This window comes from Numida meleagris, chromosome 2 (assembly GCF_002078875.1).
Source record: "Numida meleagris isolate 19003 breed g44 Domestic line chromosome 2, NumMel1.0, whole genome shotgun sequence".
NCBI classification, from domain to species: domain Eukaryota; kingdom Metazoa; phylum Chordata; class Aves; order Galliformes; family Numididae; genus Numida; species Numida meleagris.
The window spans coordinates 136,217,087-136,240,950 of NC_034410.1; the positions used below are offsets into that span (position 1 = coordinate 136,217,087).

Sequence of the window (23,864 nt, forward strand, 5' to 3'; positions counted from 1 at the left end):
GAGCAAAGGAGCCAGCTGTCCTTTTGGCCTCTGTGAGAGCGGCTGGGGCAGTGTGGGTGGGACACTTCCATGTGTCCAAGAGTTGTTGTAGTGGGCACCACTTGCTCTGTGCTCTCTGTGGTTCAGAAGCACCCTCAGCTCTTTGCCTTCATTGGACTAAAGGGACTGAACCAAACCTATCTGACTGAATGAGTGGAAATTTGTTAGGTTTAACCTTCGAGCAGATTTGCCTGCAAGGCAAATCACAGACAGTAACACTTGGTGCTGCTTGTTGTTCCCGAGTCACCAATTGTAAAGCATCTAGCTTATTGCTCTAGATTACTATTTTTATCATAATATAAATGGTTAGTAGAGCATCTTGAGGAGTCTTATGTTGACTCATGGGGACAGCAATATTTAGCACACAATTTTTTCCTTTTTTTTTTTTTTTACCTTCAAAGCTGTTTACAGCTGGTAATCCTCCTAACTCCGCTTTGAGGAAGGAAACGGTGTAAACTCTTTGGGGCAGAGATTGGCACTTGTTTGTTTTTGTAGCGCTCCAGCTGGAATTGGGGAAAAACTGTTGGTCTGGGAAAACAGCCTTGCTATAAAAATCCTACATCATATCATACAGAGAAGTCAATCTGCAAGAATAGCTCAAATATGCTGGAGAAGGTATTGGGATTGGGATACTCCCACTGCGAACAGTTAAATAGTATTCTGTCTTTCTCAAATTTATGAAAAGCAGTTTTATCTGTCTCAAGAGGTTTTCTTTTGTTGTTTAAAGTTCCATAAATCTACATGGGAGATCTTAAAATTGGACGAGGACTGTGTGACTAACTGAGGCATTTCTGAGTTAAGTTGTAACATGAAACATAAGAAAATAGAGGCTCTCTTGGCTGGTTGCATTAGTAGGATATATTTGAACCAGTGTGTTGCATGTCATTAAACATATGGTGAATCACATCTGACACACATGCCAAGAAAAGTCTGAGATAATGGGACCAAAATGTCATTCAGTAACAATATTCACATAACAGAGTAATTTCCTGGAATATAATCTACAGGGATTGTGAAATTAAATTTGAAAAAAAATGCATCCCCTTTTCTGTTTTGCCCTTTGCAAAGTGAAACCATCAGAAACTGTTAACTCCTTGTTTGTTCATGCTGCAGCTTGTTGTTTCCTGGGATCTATTTGTTTAAACACCTTTGCATGTAGTTGTGTTTTGTGTGCAGCTGAGTGTACAGCAAATCTGTGCCAGCACAAACAGTGATGTTCTCCGGGGATCTTACTCACCTTAAGAGAAAGTACAGTCTAGTCTAATTATTGCTAACCTATCCAAAACCTGCATTAACTAAACTTAAGAGATTGCTAAGGTTGTAGGGTAGGGTTTTCTGAAAGCCAGACTCCAAATCTACTCAGTCTATCCCTAATCTGTGCTTCAAACCTTGACTTCTGCTCCTTGTGAACATTCTTTAACTTCATCAGTGTTAGTCAAGTGGCTAATTTACTGGGAACTCTTACAGGCTCCAGTCTGTTTACACACTCGTTATTGAATGAGATTGGACAAGCACTGTGGAACGTCAAAGAAAAGCAGAACGTGGATTCATAGTCTTTCCTTTTTTCTAGTCCTTTTGGAGGAGGATGCCAAGGGTGTCTTTTCATCTATGTGTAGATGCAAATCACCACTGAAAATGGAGCGAAGTGTTCTACCGTCACTACCTTGGACAAGGTGTTGAGCCTTGAGAGCAGAGGTGGGCATAGGCAGCAGCGAGGGGAGTGGCTCCTGCACTGAGTTCAGGGGGAGAGCAGGGTGTTGGAGGCTGGGGGCACAGTCATTCCTTAGTTATTCTCTCATCCCTTCTATCCAGGACTTTTGTAGCCCCTTGCGGCTGCTTCTTCCTTTCTCTTCTTCTTTCCCTCATCCAAACCTGAAAACAGCCGAGGTGCAACCCATCACCTGCCATTTTCATCATTACCTACAAATCACTCTTTTTCCCCACTGAAAAACCCTCCACTATCATCCATGCGGTGATAAACATGCACACACTGTCAACGGTTTACGGGCTTTCAGCCCAGTTCCGTGATGAAGGGGACAGGGGATCCACAGGTCCACACCCCGTGAAAAGGGAAAAGGGAAAAAGGGTAAGGAGATGGCCCTGAGAGCAAAGAACAGCGGCAACAATCTGAGGAGAAACAAACTAATTTACTAAATAAAATATCGGAATGCAAAACAACACACTATAATACAATATAATTACAATTTAAGCTGATAAATCCAATACAGAGAGAGAGAATGTCCCAAAATCAAGGTAGGCCTTACTCTACTACTGACGATAAGACGGCTGGAGAGCGAGGTGCTGCCAAGACGAGAGACGGCAGAAAAAGGGACGAGGTCTCGTGATCTGCAAGTTTTTATACTACGAGCTTTTATCTTTTCCCTCCGGCTGGAAATGGTAACAGAGGAGCAAAGTACCGTGGGGACTGTAGTAGTCCTTCTCTTCTGAGAACCAGGTATATCCACTACATGATGTTATGATGTGGGATACCAGTAACCGAAAATCACAAAACCATGACAACACACACACACAAAATAGACTTTCAACCCCACCAAGATAAAATTTGTATTGAAGTCATATATGTAACATCATCAAAGCTCCAGTTTAAGCAGGTCAGATGGAAATGCCCTGCTGACCTAATGCCCATTAGAAAAACACATCTGCAGCTAGTTGTCAATGAGCTGCTTTCTTTTCCTTTCTTTCCTTTTCTTATCATTTCTCTCCTTTCTCTTCACGAGAACTTCAGTGCCACATTAAAGAGATTACAGGTGCTTTTCATCTTTACCTTTTTTTTCCCCCAATTTTACTTCTTCCCAGCAAGCCTCAGGGATTTTTCTTGGTTGTTTTTTTTTTCCATGATTATTATTCTATTTTAAAGTGACTGATTTATAGCTCTCCTACCTCCTGAATAAAACTGACCCTCTATTGAACATCTTCAGACAGCCCTTCTTTTGAGTCACTTGGGACTGGAAGCAGAGGGCTGGGTTCGAAGGTGTTTCTTTCCTGGCACTATTTACTCCTTACAGTAACACTGATAGCATGTGCTGTTACTGTATAGTTTGATATACATCATGCATGTGTGCACCTGCATGTTGAAACAGGGTTGTCCAAGCAGGAAAGACTTATATTTCACTAACATTCCCTTGATTTCTTACTTCAGAACTGGTGGTAAAAATCTCAAATCATTATTTTGCTCTCTTCCCCTCCTAGTATGCTTTTGGTGGGTTTCTGCTGTGTGTGGCTTTGGTTTTGGTTTTTTGCAAGCATCAGACGATGCTTTGGTTCCTCTGAACCATAGGGGCTTAGATCCCATTTCAGGCTGCTGTACATGGCTTCAATAATTTGTGGCTCTCCTCCCATGTCTGGGGGACAAGGCACGGGATGGACAGCATTCCTGGGGCGTGGACAGGGAAGGACATCTTTCATAACCCTGCAGCTTGGGCCATGCCATTGTTCAGCTTTTGAAACACTGAGAAGGTATCCTTGGGTAGCCTGGAAAGGGGCATTTTTCTGTTCCTGCCATCTGATACCAACACTAAATTGTTGAACCTTCAAAGGAAGAAACTTGGAATGTCACAGTGGCTGTTCTTCATCCTTCCTAAAGGATGAATCCAACAACACTGATTTGCCTTGGTGGCATCTATGTTGGTCCAAAAACACTGACCTCAGCAGTTAGGCTGATTTATTCTACAAAAGGAGTAAAATCTATCCTATCCTTGTTTTGAAAGAATAAGATCTAGAACTAAAAACAAAGGATGAGAAGAAAACAGAGAGCCCTTTGTTCACTCATCTTTCTAGACCTAATATTAAGACTCTTAACTCGCTCATGCAACAACAATTAAGACAGAGGTCCTATGGACAGAGTCCTTGAACTTTTGTTTAGTGCCACCTCTCACTATTAGGAAACAGTTAGGTGTGCCATGCTTGAGCCTTTGCAAGTGACAAAAGAGGCCAGCAAGCATTTAGACACCAGCTCCATTCTGCAGATGACTCAAGCCAGGGTGACCTGCCTCCTCTTGCCTGTCCCCTCCTGACCTGTCATGGTTTTGATGCAGTTTGTTGATATGTACCCCAGCATTTGATGGGGTTTAGGAACTGACTTCAGCAGCCAGATCCGATGTCTCAGAGAAGTTGTGTGTAGTTGTGTTATATTTCATCATATTCCCTTTATTTTAGTGTGTTATGAGATGACTCATAACAGTCTTTTTAATTTACTGATGTGAGGCCACAGAGATACCAGGGGAATTGGATGCATCAGGTCACATTGGGCATGATTGCCTCCCAAGACAGGACCATCCTTCCTCTCCAGAGACTCAGGAACACTGCTGAAGGCCGCACAGAGCAGGAGCTATGTGAGTAGTTTGTCCTGTTCCTTCTGACCAAGCTTCCTCAACCCCTTCATGTTTTGGTGGGGATGAAGAAGGCAAAAGGCATCAGAAAGGAAGCAGGTCATAGGATGGTTTGGGTTGGAAGGGACTTTAAAGACCACCCAGTTCCCCCAGCTGCAGGCAGGGACATCTTTCACCAGACCAGGTTGCTCAAAGCCACATCCAGCCTGGTCTTGAACACTTCCAGTGACAGGGCATCCACAACTTCTCTGGGCAACCTGTTCCAGTGACCCTTCCATGAGACAAAGAAATCATGAAAAGGAGTTTTGATCAAGATAATGGTTTGAACACTCCTTGGCTATGCAGTTTCAGGTCTTTGTCAGACCCAACCTTAACCACTGGACTATTGCTTCTTCTCTTCCCACCTTATTTGGATTTTGGGGTTGGGTGATTTCAGATAACAGCATCAGCTCTTGCATTTTTTTTCAGCTGTGGAACATAATCTTTCATAAACCTCAGGAACTGTTGTGCAACTAAACTTTCACATAAAGCCTCGGGAGAAATAACTCTAGATGGCTCCAGCCTGGGTAATCTGAGAACTTGTGGCAGAGTTCTGCAGGTGATAAGATGGAGAGAGAATGCTGTTGGAAGGGAGAAAAAAACTGGCTTGAGTGCCAGCTTTGAATCCTGAGCAGTTACACAGAGGATTTGGCTACGTAGCTAGATTGAAGAATATCCTGAGATGTGCCTGGAGGTCTCAGCTCCCACGAATGTCTCATGGTGCTGAATTTCTAAAGTACTCATTAAAGGGCTAGGGAGAAGGGGCTGTGTCAGAGGAAAATTTGTGGTTGCGAAGACAAGCTTGGAAGCACAGCCCATGTTTAATCGGTGTTGAAGCCACAGCAGGTCGGTGCTGATAGTGCAATATCCAGTAATGCTTTCGGAGGCAGCAAGGGAGCTGGGCTGTGTCCTTAGACTGGAGACATTCCACTTCATATGGTATATGTAGATCCTCTGGGAGCATGGTCCAGTTTCCTTAATTCCGCTCCCTTTTGGTGCTCCAAAGGTAATTTTCCATACTGTTTGGGAAACAAAATACATGGACCGTGCTTTATAAAGCAAGCAAACAACCAACCTGCAAATGGCCAAGCGAGTGGTTAATGGCTTGAGCTGAGGTTCCTTCCCTGCATGTCCTGTTGGTGGGATTGCCAGGCTATCCTCAACCACTAGAGATTTTTTGCTTGCTCTTTCCCTGCCCTGCTTTGTTTTGCAGTGAAGTCTGTGCAGAAATGCACACTTGGAGCTGATGGGTTGCCATGGCAAGAACTGCCACACTGCACAAATCTCAGAGCAGGTTTTCTGTTGGTTATTTGTTTTAAAGAGAGAAATTTTCACAAACATCGTAAAAGTGGGAGATTAACTAAATTAACGCAAGCAGGTCACAAAATCAGTGGCTCTTGAACTCATACAGTTAAGGATCTTTTTATTCTCTTTCCTCCCCTGGAAGGAGCGCACATGTGTCTTGGCAAACGAATCCCGAATATCAGCGTCTCACTGAATATCGGTGGCTGGTTGGTTGGAGCCTATTTTCAGCACACAGGAAAGGAGGGCGGAGTGGTTGCTGAAGTCACTGGGAATGAGTGCACGTTCTGGTTGCTTTGCTGCAGACCCGTTTCTGGCCATGTTCCTGCTTTTCACACTTCGTGGCCCTGGTAGGCAGCACTGTGGATTAGTAACATACTGTGTCAGAGGAGATGTGAGTCTGAACTTCTTGCAGAACTTTGCTGTTAGCATGCATGGGCTGAGTGGTGATTATTTCTGTGCCAGCGCCATGTAATAAAGCTCAAGTTTGAGGTTCTTATGAAACAAGCACTTCATGAGCTGTTGCTGAACGCTTTCCATGACGGTTGTGCTCAGGGTTTTGCAGGGTTTCCAGCTCCATTCAGCTGCAGAGGCGGCAAGTGCTGCCCAAATGACAGGTTTTTTTGGAAACAGTGAGACTTTGCACTTGTGTCATACCACTCCTCTGCGGACAGGGCCGGAGCCTGCACCCTGCATGGGGCATGGGCACGAGTTAATGCTTTCCTTATGACTTCTGAAAATCCATGAGTGAGGCAAGCAAGGGAGAGCGTCAGGGTTTAAAGCAAGAAGTAGAGGTAGGTTGGGAAAGAAACGTGAATCGTACAAAAAGAGAAGAAAACTGAATTAATGAGGCTTATGGGGTGTTACAGACAGCTCAGGTCTTGCTTTCCTTCTGGTGACACAGAGAGCCATAAGAGTGCCTTCTGAGTTGGTTCCTGTTTTTGTGCTTCTGCCTTCCTATGGCTTCTTCGCATTATGTTCTGATGTCATCTTTTTAGAGAACAGTGGTTAGATTTTCTTGCTTTCGGGGAGAATCGATTATGTGTAAGAAACTGCTCAAAAATAATTTTTCTGCTCAAAAATTATTTCGACATGAAATAATCAATTGACCTTGTAAGAGGCAACTAAGACACATTCCCCAAGGGAGATGTTTTTCATGTGTTTTTCATCAACCAGCCTTGATTTTTTTCAACCGAGATCCCTCCTACTCACCAGAAACAGGAGAAGAAACCCAGATTAAAAAAATAAAAGGACTTAGACAAATATTCCTCAGTAAGACATCGTTGTAATGAGCAGTTCCCCTCTTCTGCTCTTCTACATTTCTGAAGTATTGCTCAAGAACCATTGTTACAATTTGTTCATCTGGACGTGCTATGAAGTAGCCCAAGGGAGATCCAGGGAGACAGAAAGGCCGATGTTTGTAATGACTCCGTGCAGGAAACAGTGAGTATGCGGAATTAGAACGTGTGGGAGGAGACAGGAGGAGGTAACTGTCAAGTACGCTTGGTCATGTTTGAGGTGTCCTGATGGCAAACGCTTACACTGGTAAGGAAGAAGTGAATGGGAAATTTTGCCAATTCTTTTTTGTTGCTGTCATTGACAGTTTATTCCTTGGCACGGTAATAATCTGTCTGGATGAAGCATCGTCCCTCTGTGGTTTGGGAGTGTAAGGGGCATTCCAGGCAGATGCCAAGGCATCTGAACTTTGGCTGTTCCAAATCAGAGTTGGGTTTGGAAAAAGGGACTGGTTTGTTCTGAATCCTGTGGTGATTGAAAGCAGAAATGGAAGAAACAAAGCATGTCCTTCTCTGTGGCTCTCTCTGTGGCATAAGTCTGTGAAGGTGTGGATCGTGCTAGTCTGATCGTATTTCCAGGTGTGTCACTTGACTGTGTTTAGTACGCAAGCAGATCTTTTGGAACTTCATTTCCTTCCAAAGATGCTTTTCACTCCCTTCTGCTTTTTTCAGAAAGAAGCACTGTTTCTTTTGAACTGATATTAAATAATTTGTGAGTGATCCAGCAGTCATCTCTTCTTTGTATTTCATGGTGAAATGAAAACGTAGAGACACTCCCATGCTGCCAAATCCCACTCCCTTCCCAGCAGCATCATCTCAGGCTGTGCTTGCTCTTCCCTGCCCCACATTGCCACCATTTCCTGGGGCTCCTGAGCGCTGGCAGATCCCGTCTGCAACCGTGGGACACTCCTTGCCCTCGGTGCAGGGAAAGGTGGGACAGGATGCATTCAGAGCCCTGCCGCACTGGTACATACACACATGGGCTGGCAGATATTGTGCAAATGGAGAAATCTGGCACAGAGGAATCACATTAGGTCAATTTATTTGCCAAGTTTCTGGCCCCTGGAGAACAAGAATGTACGTGGAAATCGGAGAGTCTTACTCGGGTGGTTTTGCAGCATCCTGGTAGCAAAAGTCCTGTGAAGAAGAAACTGAGGACAGAGCTCCAGCACTCGCAGATCCATTGTGTGCTGCTTGTCAGGTTGGAGTTTGCCGAATTCGTGCCCCAAAAAGCAATGCCTGACTCCCCTCTGTCCCCTCCGTCCTGCAGCGCTGCCATGGGAAGCAGGAGGTAATGCTGCAGTGGGGGGAGTGCTTCTGACCCGGCCATGGAAACCCAGCAGTGTGTGACAAGGGGGAAGGATTGCATTGTGCACCCAGGGCCTGGCGTGAACAAAGGTCCTTTGTGGCCCTTCCAAGTGCTCCCAACAGCAAAAGTGTTGCAGTGTGCAGAGGGCAGCGGCTCTGCCCTGTAACAGATCAGAGCAGCAAAGGGTGCAGAGGAGAGGAAAAGGATCTCTATTTGGTCCCATGATCCCTGGGGCAAAATGCATTTCTTTGCTATACTGCCTGGCGGGCACCAAGAGGGACGCTGATTAAACTGCACATACCCCCTGAAATCTGAATGTAGGGCAGAGCACAGCAGACCCATTCCCCACAAGCAAGCACGGGTGGGTTTGAAAGGCTTTTAGCTCTGTGCTTGGATTTTCTTCGAAGAGTTGTATGTATAATCTGTGGTTATCCTCAAGAAAATAAATATTCATCTTTAATATGAGGGTATTAGCTGCCTATTAGCATATTAGTTGGATGACAAGTTAGAACAGTGGTACAGAACAAGAATGTGTTACTTCATGAATAACTTAAGATCCAAACAACTATTAATTTCAAGCTTTAGATGGAGTAGACATCAGGGGCATCAGTGACACTTCAGCTGGCTTCTGATGATAGATGGTGTTTGGTGGCTTTTGATCTTGTATTAGATGCCTTAAACTCCCATAAACTGGAGGAAGTGTTTTTGTGACCTGTTGTGGAGAAGATGTGTATAAATGTTTGCAAGGGTCTTCTGTTTAGTGTCTCTTTGCGTCTTCTGCTGAAGAAGTTGTAGGTTCTCTGCCTCTATCATACTGTCCATAGGATTATACTAAAGCAAAGTGTTTTATGTGGCGTGAGGTTTGGGTGGGATAATTGAATTCATGTTGAAAACAAAGTGCTGAGATGAAAATGGAAGCCAATAAGGGGGAAGTGATGTGCAGAGGTGATCTAAATGGGAATTGCAGGAGGTGAAGGACAGAGGTATAATAAAACAACTTCAACAGACATGATGTGTGATAACGGTGACGGAAAACAGTGGCTGAGCATCTTACAGAGGGTTGCTCTTTCAGTTTCTGACCTCAGAGCTGACCAAGGAACTGATTAAAGAATAATGTAATGCACACTAGGAACACTCAGTTTGTATTACCAATAGCAGGAGAAAGGCTGTCTTTGACTGAAAGGTGTCAGGGGGCAGGGGGGAGGGGCATGGGTCAACTTCAGGGTTTTCAGGGTTTCCAGAGCCAGCAAGAGAGAACAAGTATATTGAGTGAGATGTTGTCATGAGAATGTCTTTGTCACATGGAACAGCCCCTTAAAATATTGAATTTTCCAGAATTTGGCCAAAAGAGAAAAACGAAGAGTGAGAAGATGAAGAAGACCGGGGGAACTGGTGGAGCCTTGATAGCTGTGTGCTTCTGCAGCTGCAGAGGACATTCCTCTTGGCTTCCAGCTTGTGTAAGGACAGAGGGAGGCTTGGCACTATCAGAAGCAGAGGGGTTCTCTGCAGCCTACATGCAGAGCTGTGTGTCTCTGCTGCTGGGCCTGATGAGTGGTTTCTAAGGGAAGGCAGATAGGTCAGGCCTTTGATCTTCAGACATGTGCTTCCTGCCATGAGCCTACTGGGGAGTGAGAGTTGGGGTTGTTTTGTGACTTTGGTGCTTGTTCACTGGGATTTAAACTAAGAGTCCCAGCTCCTTTTGCAGAGGCTGTTAAATATCTTTAACTTACGAGTCAAGAGGATGATCTGAATTTACAGAAGGATGGAACAGTAGCCTGGAGCACAGACAAGCTGGGTATAATTTCCAGCCCTGCTTACTTCCCGTGTAGCCCTGGGTAGGGCATGATTTTTTGCACTTTCTCTACCCCATCGCATTTGACAGCATCAGGTTGTAAATTGGCTTGGCCATTTAATGAACCCTCAGCCACAATGTCTTCATGCCTTAATTGCCCATCTGAGCATTGGGGATAATGGTGCTGCCTTAATTCACAGCTCTAGTGTTAGGATTCTGGCTCAACAGCTGTAAAGCTGTCAGACACTGGGTCGATGGATCCTCTGAACACCATAGGTCATTAACTACCCAAGGCAGGCTCCTGCATGAGGGGAAAGAACCTAGGAAAGCTGCCTTTTACATTGTGGACATCACGTGATTCCTTTTAAAGAAAAACCTCCAAAAGAGGAACTACACGTTATCATAGTGTGAGGTGAGTCCTCTCCGGAAACAATCTATCCTTTAAACAAGTAGAGCACTAGAAAATTTGAGATGTGACAGGATGAGAGTGAATCTTATGTACACCAAGATACACAGCAAGGGGCTTGGAACTAGATGATCTTTAAGGTCCCTTCCAATTTAAGCCATTCTGTGATTGCCTTTCTCGTGTCTGGGAACGGCAGAGAGGTGACCTGCTGGTCTTACACTGGCTTATTGTCTTTGTCTTGGTTTAGAGAGGTGGCACCAGCTATGGTGGGAGAGAAGTTGCATCAGATTTAAGCAATAAGCTGTATTTTCCCAGCAGTACTGGGGAAGAGAAGATGTCTCAAGTGCTTCATCGGTATCACAGAAGTCTCCTAAATAGAGATCCAGGTTGGGAAACACACCTGCAACAGTTTAGGGTCATTCACCTGAACTTGGCTAGTGAGCAGGTGACCTAATGTGACCATGAGCTGCCAACCTGGCAGAAGTATTTGCACTGGGGTCTGTTTGCACCCCCAGACCAATATGTGGCATTTCAATGCGGGTCACCTGAGGTTTGCCTCCTGAGTTCATTAGAGTATTCTAATGAACATTTCTGTTCATCACTGTGAAAGTCCTCAGTGTGCTTTGTACCTCCAACCCCATGATAGCTTATGACACCATAACTCAGGACTTTCCGTTTGGATGGTGAATATTTTTAGGTGTTAGGATTATAAGCAAGACCTAATGTTATAAAATGGGAAACTGTTCTGAAGCCTTTTGTGGTAGTGCCAAGGTTCAGACTGCAGTGTTGATCTGAAAGGCGTGAAGTGGTAGCCACTGAGTTCGACACAGTGCAGACAAGTGGAAATGGAAATGGGAGCAGGAGAGAAGAATGGCATGGTGTAGGGGGCAAGGTTAGAGTCATTCCGTGGGAGGGAGGTGTTACGTCAGTCTGTTTGTAGCATTTTCTCCTCTGATCTTCTCATCTGGGAACGTGAAGATACACAGAGAAGCCCTTGGGGGTGGGGGAAAAGGGAAGAGGTGCAGTGAGTCACCAGCATTATAAATCACAAACCATCTGCGTTTTTCTACCGCATCTTGAGTGAGTCAAAAGGGGAGGTGTGCAGCTATAGACACGCAGGTTACTAGTGTTGTGTGTTACTCGTTAAGCTCCTTCCTCTCTTCTGGGAACTCCGTAGACTCCTTCAGTGCTGCTGCTGTGTTGGATGAGGCTGATCCAAGGGATGCTCCTCGTGTCGGACAAATAGTGTTGGCCAAACATCCAGTAAGTCAGCATCTATCATTCAGACTCAGCACCCTGGTACCCAGATTTCTTCTCCTTTCTCTCTCCCTCAGATGTAAATCTAAACCCAGCTGAGAAGTGGTCACCCGCCATCTCCTGCCCTCAGCCCCTGTTCCTTCCCCTCCATCAGGTCCTCTGGGCACTTTTCCCTTTTTTCTGTGATGTGTGCTGCCTGTGCCAGAAGTGGGATTTAGGGACTGCTTTTTGAGAAATTAAAACTTTCTTTTTAATAACATTAGAGCTTATTTCTGTCCTGAAGTCTTACAAGAGGAACACCCAGTATTTGCATGTGATTTTTGTTTTCCCTTTGCAGTTCACTGGCAAAAGTGTTTGTGAGTGCCTTAATTTTACTTGAAAAATTTGATGCTTGGCTGGATACTGTGGTTCCCAGGGCAGGAATAATTGCTGAAGGAGACCAGCAGTGTGAGAAGTCCTGAAGTAGGAAAACTTCTCTGTTGTCACTTAAGTTTTGCAAGTGTGTAAAGAAACTAAATGCTTTGATTCTGTAGTAACCCATTTTCTTCCTGCTTTGCAGACATTTAACTGATGGTGTCCCTATAATAACTGTTAAGTCTGAACAGAGAGAATGCATAATAATATGTGAAATCTATAATAATATACACAATATATAACTCTGTACCATGCCTCAGTGGCCATGTGCCATGGAGGTAGAAAGAGGACCAGACATTACTCTAGGGGTTTGATCTGCGCAAATGGGAAATGGTTTCTAGAAGTTGCTTGAGCGAAGAGTACTACTTTTAGCCCCACGAGGAATCCTTTGCTTAATGCAAAACCTACCTGAATATTCAAGCAAAATAATCTGGTTTTAATGTGTAAATTCAGATGTGGCCACATGCAGATTTTGGCCATGTAGCTGAAGATGATGTGTACAAATAATTTTTGTTCTGTGTTTGTGAATTTCTTGTCCTTCCACCACACGGTGCTGGGTAAAACTCAGTATGAAAAACTACTTAAATCTAGCAACTTTAATCCACTCCAATGAGAAGGATTCAGTGAGCTGCACAGACAAGTAATTAAACTAATTAGAATGAATGTTTTTATAGTGTCTCTATTTCTCTCTTAAGAAATCTGTTGCTTTTTATTTCTCTCTGATGAACATGCAAGTACCCACCCTACAAGCAGACACGTTGCTGATGAGAGGAGATAATTTTGACACGGTGCGTGACTAATCTCTGGAATTCACTGCCTCTGGAAACCATTGATGGAGGGTGTTGGAAAGAGGCTTCACCCCTGGGCAGATATTGAACAACTGCTCGTGTATCCAGTGGTATTTTGGGGGTGATTCGTGCATCTTATTGCTTGGAAGAGACCTCTTGACATTTTTCTCTCCCCAGGCAGAAAGCAAGGCCACAGGAACATATTCACTGGCACCTTCTGAGTTTTGAGCCTGGGCAACTGTAGGCACCACAGGGATTTTAGGTCCCTTCTTGTGATGTGTGGAAAGCACATTGGTGTCCATTGGGTGACTCCAGTGGACAGCACCAGAAAAACCATGCATCCAATAGGGCCCTAAGACCTCTTGCAGAAGCACAAACTGTGAAGGAAAATGGCTCTCCCCAGGCTGTGCCAAGTTCATCAATCAGTGGGAGACTGAGCCTTTGTGTGCCAGTCATGGCTGCCCACATGCCCTGTTTGGTCTTCAAGCTGTAGGCTGCCAGCTCTTTGTACAGGGGAGGAAGCACTGGCCAGGAGGTGAAGAATCCTGGCTGTGGTCCCCATCTTCACCACAGGCACAGGACGTGACCTCGGCCCCATTGGGCTTGTCTCATCCCATCAGCGCTGGAGAGTGACATCCACTGAGGGCAAGGCCTCTCTCTTGAGTGGGACAAGCAAATGTTGCTGCAAAATAAATATTGAACCAGGTGGTGCTTTTCATTCTGGGTAGGTTATTCTTATCACTTTCTAGAGAGCAAAAATGTTACGATCAGGTCTAGTCCAAATTTTAACAACTAGCAATAGGACAAGAGGTAATGGCCTTAAGTTGCGCCAGGGGAGGTTCAGATTGGATATTAGGAAAATATTCTTCTCAAAAAGAGTGGGAAGTAATTGGCACAGGCTGCCCAGGGAAGTGGTGGAGTCACTGTCCCTGGAGGTGTTCAAGAAACATGGAGATGTGGCACTCAGGGAAATGGTTAGTGGGCATAGTGGGATGGGTTGATGTTTGGACTAGATGACATTAGTGGTCTTTTCCAACATTAATGATTGTATGATTCTAAACTTATCATAGAATCATAGAACCATAGAATCATAGAATGGCTTGGGTTGGAAGGGACCTTTAAGGTCATCTAGTTCCAACCCTCCTGCTGCAGGCAGGGACGTCTTTCACCAGACCAGGTTGCTCAAAGCCCCATCCAGCCTGGCTTTGAACACCTCCAGGATGGGGCATCCACAACCTCTGTGCAAAAACTTAAACTTGCATTTTAAAAAGAGAATTTTAAAAAAGCCAGTGTTTGCAGATGAGGACTTAAAATAGAAAATTCACAGCACACAATGTTCAGCTTACCCATTTCTTGTATGGGATTGGCCACTTGCGTACATACAACCAGCAGCACAGAAAACCCACAATTTTTGCTGTGTCTTTGGCTTTGCAACAGTATGAAAGAGAGCATTTTAGTTCAGAGAATATTCTGTGAGCGGTATACTCTGAAATATGTCTAGAGCAGGATGCTGGCTAACACAACTTGATCAGCCATTCTCCATGTTTTTCTCTTATTGTTAGCACCTTTTGAGCCATTTCATCCCACCCTCAACCCATGGATGTTTCATGTGTGTACTGTTTCATGCATGCCTTTTTACGGAGCTTATGGTGGCTGTGCTGCAGGCATGGATTCCCCCAAGCTGGGCATGCATCACATTTGCATCTGCCCCACTTCACGGAGGTATTGGCAGCCAGTTTCGCAATTTGTGCTGATGTGAGTCAGAAGCCCTGGAGGCACTTTGCTTTGGTATTCACCTGTGAAAAGAAAGAAAAATCATAAATTGCTTCTCCCACATAGGCAAAAGTTCATGGCCATCGCATGCGTTGCCATCGTATGTGGCACCTGCCACATATATCTACATGGTTATTTTCTAGTTAGAAATGTCTGCAGCAGCACATGAGAACTGAAAATGTATAGCATTTTCAAATTTATTTTTTCTTGTCTCAAAAAATTATTGTTGTGGCAATCTGTATACCTCCCCATCAATTTTGTTTTGTTTAGCTTATAAAGAACAGAGAAAGAGTTAGAGCTCTTGGCTGCTCTCACTTAAATGTTGTTTAAAAGCTCAACTCTGCAGTTCACAAAACCTTCCTTTCTTTCTGTGGTTTCCCTTTTGCGAATCATTACAGCTCTGATCCATCATGCAGGAATTATTTGCCCTGGTTGCTTCTGCTTATTCTCCTGCATGTAATTAAGCGATGTTTTTAAGTGTATTGTCACAATGGAGACCAACAGCATTTTTGCTGCGCTAGCTGATATGCTTTTTGATATTGCTGCAGCAGCTGCATGCTAAAAACAGTTGTAAGGCAGGAAAAACATCACCCGAGGCATGTTCCTCCTTGCAGCATGAAATAAATGTGTCTCTCATCCTTGCATTTGCAGGTGAATAATATTACCACAACATTAAGGAATATGAGTTTGGCCTCTGTGATAGGGATCAGAAGAGCAGCTCTGCTGTACCATGCACCTTCCCACCCCAGCAGCCTCCATGAGTGTGGAGTAAAAGGCCATAAAGGGGTTATGGGGTCATCCAGCAATAGCAGTTCCTTCTCTGAACCAAGCTGTGAGCATGACATTGGTTGTAGTCAACTGCTTTTTGATTTGCTGCTTGGTAAGGCAGGGTAATATCCCAAAACACAGGGACTTGTGTCCTGTGTCCTAGCTGGAAAGGACTTGGTGGAAAATCGCAAGCACTATAACAGTGTTCTTATTAACAACAACAAAAAAAGACAAAAGCACAGTATATCTGAGAAAAGCTTAGATCCATTTGCAGTGGGTGGGGGTTTCAACCCCTCCAGTCTCTTTTACATCCATTTCATCCAGCCCTGGAAGCAAGGCACAGTGTGAACTAGTGGCATTTCCCTTTCAATAGAAGTTAAGGGTTTCCCTGCTTTTTTGATTTGACATTCCTCGTGTTTGGAATAGCCTTCAAATAGCCTTTCCCAGACTCTCTCATGTTTTTGAGGACCCTAAGACCAAAGCCCATGAGGAACAGCTCAGCAACAGGGAGTTCAGCCTCTATCTGAATATTTGCTTTTTTTGTTGTTGTTGTTGTTGTTGTTGTTGTTGTTGTTGAGTACAGAACTGTGTACAGGCACAAGGAAAAGACAGGAGAGAGTGAAAAGATTGCAAAGTCTAGCACAAGAAAACTTTGTCATGTATTTTTCTAGCCAGTTTCATGAGCCATGCTGCTTATTAGGCCAGTGCACACCAGCAGCTCTGGTCCTGTTAGTACCACTGGTGCAGGTTGCATTGGGGTTTTATTTTTGACAGCTCTGAGCTGACAAATGCTCTTGGACAGTTACAGCTTTACCAAGGTGAAAGTTCTTTCACCACCCAAACTTTCTTCACTTGAGAAACCCACAGAGGCAGAAAATACCCTTCTCTGCTGGAAGGTGGCATTGCTACCCAGGCAGACATTTTCCAGTGACAGCCAGACCTGAAAACATGGCCTGTTTTCCCTGCATAGTGCTCTGCAGTTTCCCAGCCTGGGAGCCAGCAGGCAGCAAGGAGACCTGGCATTGCTCTGCTCACGCACCAAGTCACCACTGAGTTGCCACTTTGTTCTCCTGCCTGATGCTCTGGAGCCCTTTGAGCTGGGTCTTGAAAGATCAGAGGGCTGTGGCTGGGTTTGTTCGTTAGCTCTTGGAAATTAAACAAAACCAGAATGGGGCCTCTCTCATAACTGTACTTTTTGAGCAGAGATGCTGAAAAGAACACATTGCTTCTGACCTACGTGCTCCCATCGTGATTGCTTTGCAGAAGCAAAGCAAACCGAAAGCTCCTGTTGCTGCAGACGGTCTCTGTGGTTTGGTTTGGAGCTGGTTCACGGAGGCAGCTGTCTGCTTGGAGGCGAGTGCTTTTGGTTTTAACCTGGCAGCCTGTTGCTGCTTTGTGCATCTGCTCATTTAAAAACAAAAATTCAAATTTAAAACAATAAAATGAAAATTAATTTGTATGGTTTCTTTTCCCCTGTTCAACATGGCAAACCCGGCAGGAGATAAGGCAGGGCAGCTGCAGGGGCAAGGGCTGCCTTCCTCCATGCTTGGGAAAACTGCCACCAGCACCTTTGTAGCCATGCATCGTGGTAACAGCAGCCCAAAGCTGAGGTCACTTGTCTTAATCCAATCCATGGACTTGGTGAAAGAGTTTGTCAGGAGAAGTCTGTCCCTGGTGCAGCCCCATTCGTTGAGCACTGGCTATGAATTTTGTCCCTTGGAACATGCTGAACATGGGCTAGGTGGTGAAGTGTGGCTTGTGTTCCCACCTCAACATGCTGCTTGCTAAGCTTTGCTTCTTGCTGCAGGGTATCTTGTCTCCCCCAACAAATGTTGGGAGTCACCGCTAACTGGAGGACCAGCCACCAGTGGGTAAAACCCAATGATTTGTGCAATCAGTGTGTGTTTTACCCTGCCCGTCTCTCAGAGCTGTGGTATGGCTGGTTGGTGTACTTTGTTAGGACTGACCAGGAGATTCAGTGTAGGGGAAATACCTTAGCAACTTCACATGGCTTTATCCCAAGTGAGGCACTCACCGAGGGCCTTGGAAGACAGTGGCTTGGAGGTCTCAATAAACTCCTTGCTCACACAGTTGCTGGGCCTCACTTTCCTCCCCCTTTCAGGAAGCTCCTGGCATTGGGGTTAAAGGACAAAGGTGATCTGTCTGGTTGTGGTCTCCTAATAATCCTTCCCTTCTGAAAACCAGCACATCTTGGGTTGGAACTCATTTGTTTTGTTCTTGACCTCCAAAACTATCCACTGTGTTGGGTAAGGATTCCTGTGTGGCAGAAAAGCCATTCAGCATGTAGAGTTAGCACAGCAGCTAGAAATGCAGAAAAACACTGTGCAATAGAACATAAAAAAGAAGCAACAATCTGTAAAAATTTCTAGTAAAACTATCAGACAGAATTTTTCACCCATCCACCGTTGTATATATGTTTTGGAGAGAGCTTGGCCCTTCCTCAGTATCAGAGCATCCTTGCTTGAGGCTGATCCTCATGTCTTCATGAGAGGTGGGAGTTTGGCACAGCTACCTGACATGGCAGAGAGCTTACTGAGCTTCCAGAAAGTCAACACATTCAACATTTTTGAGAAATATTTGATTGATCCAAAGCAGTAACCTAGATATTTCTTTTTCTCCACTCTTTTTCACCCATCCCATTCCTTTATCTTTTTGTTGTTAGCCCTTTCTTACTTTTTGGCGGTAAGAAGGGGGTGATAGTGAAATATAAATAAGCCTTTCTCTGTCTTTGATGCCTTTTGACTTTCTTCCTTTTGCTGATGGTGCCGCATGAATTTTGCAGAAGGTCACACATCAGAAAAGGAGCAGACCATTAAGTGAAGCAGCATGGCCTGGGTGGCAGAGCAGCAAAAGAGCATCAGGGAGCTGTGCTCCATCCTCATCCCCACCACCCTTTTCCAGGATGATGCATTGCACTTCCCTTCCCTCGTCTACAAACATCAACGTCACAAGTGCAGTGGGATCTGCAGGGCAGAGAGAAGTGACCCCATTACCTGCACCTCATTTCCAGCAGCAGCCTGGATTAGGCAGCTGATTCTCACCCTTCTCTCACCTTTTGACCCATTTCAACCAGATCTGATACAAGGGAAGAAGCATCAGAGATAATTAAAGTTCTGCAACTTCATTAAAAATGAGTGGGCAGGAGGATGGGTGTTCAGGCAGTTGTATGTTTGTGTTTCTGATCCCATCTGCTGTGGGACATAGAAAGCCATAGATCTCAGACAAAATACTCTGTGGGAGGACATTTGTGCGGGGAAATAGAGGGGAATTTTGAAGGAATATGTGGAAATAACAGAATATTCAGTGCAATCCAGTTTAAAGATCAGTCAGCACAAATCTGCAGAAAACCAGACATCACTTGTTCCACTGCTCATCTACTTGCTTATTATTAAAAGGGATTTTTTTTTTTTTAAAGGGAGATGGCAGAAACCCGAAGCGTGGGTTGCTTTTAGGTGCTGATGCTTTGGGTAATGGCGATGACAGTATTGGTGATTTCAGGTTGGAGGGGATAGCGCCATATCATCCTGACGAAGGCAGTTGCTGAAAAATTAGAGATTTTGTCTTCAATTCCGATTCTCTGTTGAATATGATTATACAAAAATCAATACGTGCCATTCACTTCCAGCCCGTATAACCTGGTGCCCCCCACATCCCATCCCATGGATGGCAAACAATGAGTTTCCCATCAGGCCTGGAAGTGTTACAGATCCAAGCCTGTCTGATAAGGTAGAGTAGCAAAGTAGAGTCAAGGAATCATTAGAAAAGGTATCTTGTCAAATAGGAGAGTGTGGGTTTTTTTACATGATTAGACTGTTACAGCTATTAAATTCCACTCCATCCACCCAGTCCTGATGAGCATGGGTAGATCATAATACAGCTAGTGTAGCTTTTCTTCCTTTGTGGTTATACTGTCTGATATTGACTTCATATCCTCTTAAAAATACATCTTTTTATGGAATTATTGCATTTGGGAACTCCAAAACCACTTTACTATGTGAATCATGCTTTAGAAATGGATTATGTAGTTTAATTCTGTAGGCAGTTAAGTGCACAGATCAGGACTTGATGAGAATATCGGAAGGGTCACAGGAAGGGACCCTATTTAAAAGGAATCTGGGGGTGTCTTGGACCTTTGCTAACTGTCTATCAATCAATATTCAGTGAAAAGTGGTGTTTTAAGGAAACTTTTGTTCCAGAAGAAACTTGATAGGCCTCCACTGATCTATTCTAATCAAGACACAGACCTCTGAAAGTGTTGATTTGCATTAACTCCTCTCTCTGCCTTTACTTTTACAAGCAAGGCAAGCCCCATAGCTTTATTTAGAAATCACCCGTCATTAGTAACCACAATCATTTACTAGACATATTTACAAGGTAAGTGACAGTGGGAAGTAATTAAGTTTAATAATCACACTCAATTTCAAATCTGCATGCTTCAAAATAATAATTAATAGAAACTACAGCTTCTATAAAAAGGTACAGTATTTATAGCAGCGTCTGCTTTTTTTTCCAGCTAAATGCATTGACTCTCATGGAGATTAAAACCTCCTGTCTGTTCAGCTTCCCCTGTTTGTTTCAAAGCCATTTTCTACCTGTGGCGCACTTCATTGTGAATTGTCCACTGCTTTTATTCTGTGTGGACAGATTTTTCCTCTTAAGTTGATGGGGAGAGTAGCAAGAGGAAGAGTTCAACGTTGTCCAAAATGGTATTGTAAATACACATATCTTGAGTGGTGGCTTTCTGCAAAAGCCATGTTTTACAGATCAGTGCCTAATGGGTGTGCTTTGTTTCACAGGTGTCATGCAGCCGATGTGAGCTGATGGTCACAGCTGGGGCTGAAATCCTTTATTAAACAAAACAAGAGTCAAGTGAACAAGGAAGGTTGGAGCCATTTGCAAGATCTTCCCAGTTTATTGCTCAGCCTGTCAAAGAAGTCACCTTCTGGGAGCACAGCCTGGGCTGCCATGGCTAGCAAAAGAAAGTCAACAACACCCTGTATGGTGCGAACCTCTGAAGTGGTGGAGCAGGAAGTTCCAGAGGGTGCAGAAACTGCTAAAGAGAAGGGTGCTGGCACACCGCAGCAGGATGCTAAAAAAACCTGGCCCTCAGAAAGCTCAGTGAAAGAGTGCGAAGTGGTTGAGGCTAAGCCCCCTGCTGAAAATCAGTCTAAGAAACCCCAGGGTGGTTATGAGTGTAAATACTGCCCTTACTCTACGCAAAACTTAAATGAATTTACAGAGCATGTTGACACTCAGCATCCGAATGTCATTCTCAACCCCTTGTATGTCTGTGCTGAATGCAACTTTACAACCAAAAAATATGATTCTTTATCTGACCACAACACAAAGTACCACCCAGGAGAGAGTAACTTTAAACTGAAACTAATTAAACGCAATAACCAGACTGTTTTAGAGCAGTCGATTGAGACCACCACGAATGATGTCACTGTCACGAGCAGTGGGCTGGAAAATGCAGAGTGTGAGGATTCGCTTCATGGGGGAATTAGTGTGAGTAAAACACCAATGATGAAATTGGGAAAGCCTAAAGGGGAAGCCAAGAAGGGTCCCAAAAAGCCAGAAGAGGGAGTTACGGAAAACCACGTGGATGGTTCTCTCCCCCGCATCATAACTGAAGCCACTGAAGCTATTGCGTGTATAAATGGAGACCTTCTCCAAGATGTGTTAGCTCATGTTATGCCCTCTGTACAGCTGCCACCAAATATTAACCTTGTACCCAAGGTCCCGGTACCTCTGAACAGTACCAAATACAACTCTGCACTGGACACTAATGCAACCATGATCAACTCCTTTAACAAATTTCCTTACCCCACGCAAGCAGAATTATCATGGTTGACAGCAGCATCAAAGCATCCTGAAGAACAGATCCGAATCTGGTTTGCTACACAGCGTTTGAAGCATGGTATCAGCTGGTCGCCTGAAGAAGTGGAAGAGGCAAGAAAGAAGATGTTCAATGGTACTATCCAGGCAGTCCCTCAAACCATCACCGTCCTGCCAGCTCCTTTGACAACTGCAAAAATTCCCCCTCCTATCATCCAGACAGCTTTGCCTTGTCAGATACTGGGCCAGACTGGTCTTGTTTTAACTCCAGTGTCAAATGGGTCAGCAGTTTCCTGTTCCCCAATTACACTTGCTGTTGCCCCAAACCAGGGACAAAAGAGGACAATACAGACCCTGTCAAATGTCCCAGAGGCCAAGCGACCTCATGTAGTTCAGGTGCCTGAGAGTCCTGCCAAGCTGACTGCTGTACCGTTGACTCCTGCCAGCGAGCGAAAAAAAACAAAGGAGCAGATAGCAGAGCTGAGGGCCAGTTTCATAGCAAGCCAGTTTCCCGATGACGCAGAAGTCTACCGGCTGATAGAGGCAACAGGGCTCTCCAGGAGTGAGATCAAGAAGTGGTTCAGTGACCACAGGTACAGAAGTCAGCGGGGCATTGTGCAAGTTGCTGGTGATGCTTTAGGGAAAGATCCAGTAGCACCTTCACTGGGCCGACATAGCCGCTCGTTCCACCCATATGCAGATTTTGCACCGCAGAGGTTCAAGGAAAAAAGCCAAGAGCAGCTTAGGGCCCTTGAGGAGAGTTTCCTACGATGTTCTTTTCCGACCCAGGGAGAACTGGACAGGCTTCGAGTGGAGACAAAGCTGAGCAGGAGAGAGATTGATTCCTGGTTCTCCGAGAGGAGAAAGATAAGGGACAGTATGGAGCAAGCTGTCTTGGACTCAATGGGATCGTACCGAAAAATTAAGGAACAAGGAACTCCCAATGGTGCAATAAACCAAGCAGAACTGATGAATAGCTCCCAGCTTCCCGGTGCTTTATCAGGATCCTCTGCCACACTTAAGAAAACCCAGGAGCAGATTCATCTACTGAAAAGTACATTTGCAAGAACCCAGTGGCCAACACCACAAGAGTATGACCAGCTAGCATCCCAGACTGGGCTCACAAGAACTGAAATCGTTCGCTGGTTCAAGGAAAACCGGTCCTCACTAAGATCAGGGTTGCTTAAATGGGTTGACCAGTACCAGCAGCAGTATGCTGATGGCCATAACGAGCAGAATCAGAAAAAGGGATCAAAACTCATTGAGAGTCCAAAGAATGGTAATGAAGTGTCTCGGCAGCATTACCAGGAGCACAAAAAGCTGAATGAAGAGAATGCGGGGAAGATGGTGGTGAGACCAAAAAGAGACTGCGAACCACTGAAAGACTCTTTGTTGGGGAATCAAGCTGAGGGTACAGACAGGTTGGAGTGCAACAGCCACGACGGCCGCGAGGAGAACGAGGAGCCGGTGGAGGTCAACTGGGTGGAGGTGACGGTGGGCGAGGATGACGCCGCATCAGACTGCACGGACACGTGGAGCCAGGCAGCACCTGAGGGCCAGGCTGAGCTGGTGGACTTTGACTCTGAAAGTATACCTGGAGACAATGCCCACGTGTAGACAGGTAATGCTGGGGGTGCCCTGCTCCCCAGAACTGGCCTCACTCTGGGGTGCTTCCAGTGTCCCATAGCCCTTTTTCAGTGCAAATCCCTGGAGCTGGATCCTGGTGCCTGCTGGATGCCTGACACGAGGGATGGCCATCCTGTAAATGGAAGCAGCTGCTTGGTAGGCAGGGGGTAGCACTGTTTGCCTGGTTCCTTCTCTCCTTGTAGGTCAAATCCCATTTAGGGGCAATTTTTTTTTCAGCAATTGATGAAACCCTGAAATTTCTGCCTTTAAATGTAACTTCTGCAGAGGTTGATGTAAAACATTCCAGTGGAGCCATGCAGAGACTTACTAGGTGACACTAGTTCCTAACAGTCCTCTTTCTAATAAGTTGCTGATCCCCCACGAACAGAGGCGGTGCCTGGCTTTGCACCTCTTCTCCTTCCTTTGCCGCAGAATCAAAGCTATTTGGGGGAAGGGCCTGGGCCAGAGATGTTTCTATATGCAACAGCAAGCAAAAAATGCTGTAGGGTCTGAAGTGGCTCATGCAAATGTGCTCTCTTCCTCTTGCAGGTGAGAACTGTCTCCAGCCTGCTTTGTTCTGCTTGCTCTAGAGGTTTAGGAAATGCCCCAGACTCAGCTGTGTGGGTGTTTTAGCAGCTTTTCTTCACAGGATCTTGAATTTAAAAGCAAGCTGCAAGGCCTTTTTTTTAGGAGGGGAGTGCTACATGATATTTCAGGGCAAAAGGATGTGTTGTTCGGAGACCTGAAGTCTGTTTCTGATCACAGTTAGGTATAAACTGGAGCAAGTACCATCAGCACTTCTTGATGATATGTTGAGCTGAGCTCACCAGCCTTTAATGTTTTGTGCA

The 23,864-nt window shown here is 45.0% G+C and overlaps 1 protein-coding gene across 2 annotated transcripts in view; it reads left to right on the forward strand.

Annotated features, from left to right (window-relative positions):
• The window catches only part of ZHX2 (zinc fingers and homeoboxes 2), a 64,588-nt gene that overhangs the window by 34,597 nt on the left and 6,127 nt on the right, over positions 1–23,864 (forward strand). The window contains exons 1-2 of one of the 2 annotated variants that reach the window (XM_021386728.1): positions 11,443–11,794; positions 20,349–23,011. In XM_021386728.1, the coding sequence (XP_021242403.1) occupies positions 20,518–23,007 (2,490 nt within the window). In that variant the 5' untranslated portion in view covers positions 11,443–11,794; positions 20,349–20,517 and the 3' untranslated portion in view covers positions 23,008–23,011. Of the gene's footprint in view, positions 1–11,442; positions 11,795–20,348; positions 23,012–23,864 lie in introns of those variants that run through there. The other variant, XM_021386727.1, reaches the window with a different exon arrangement.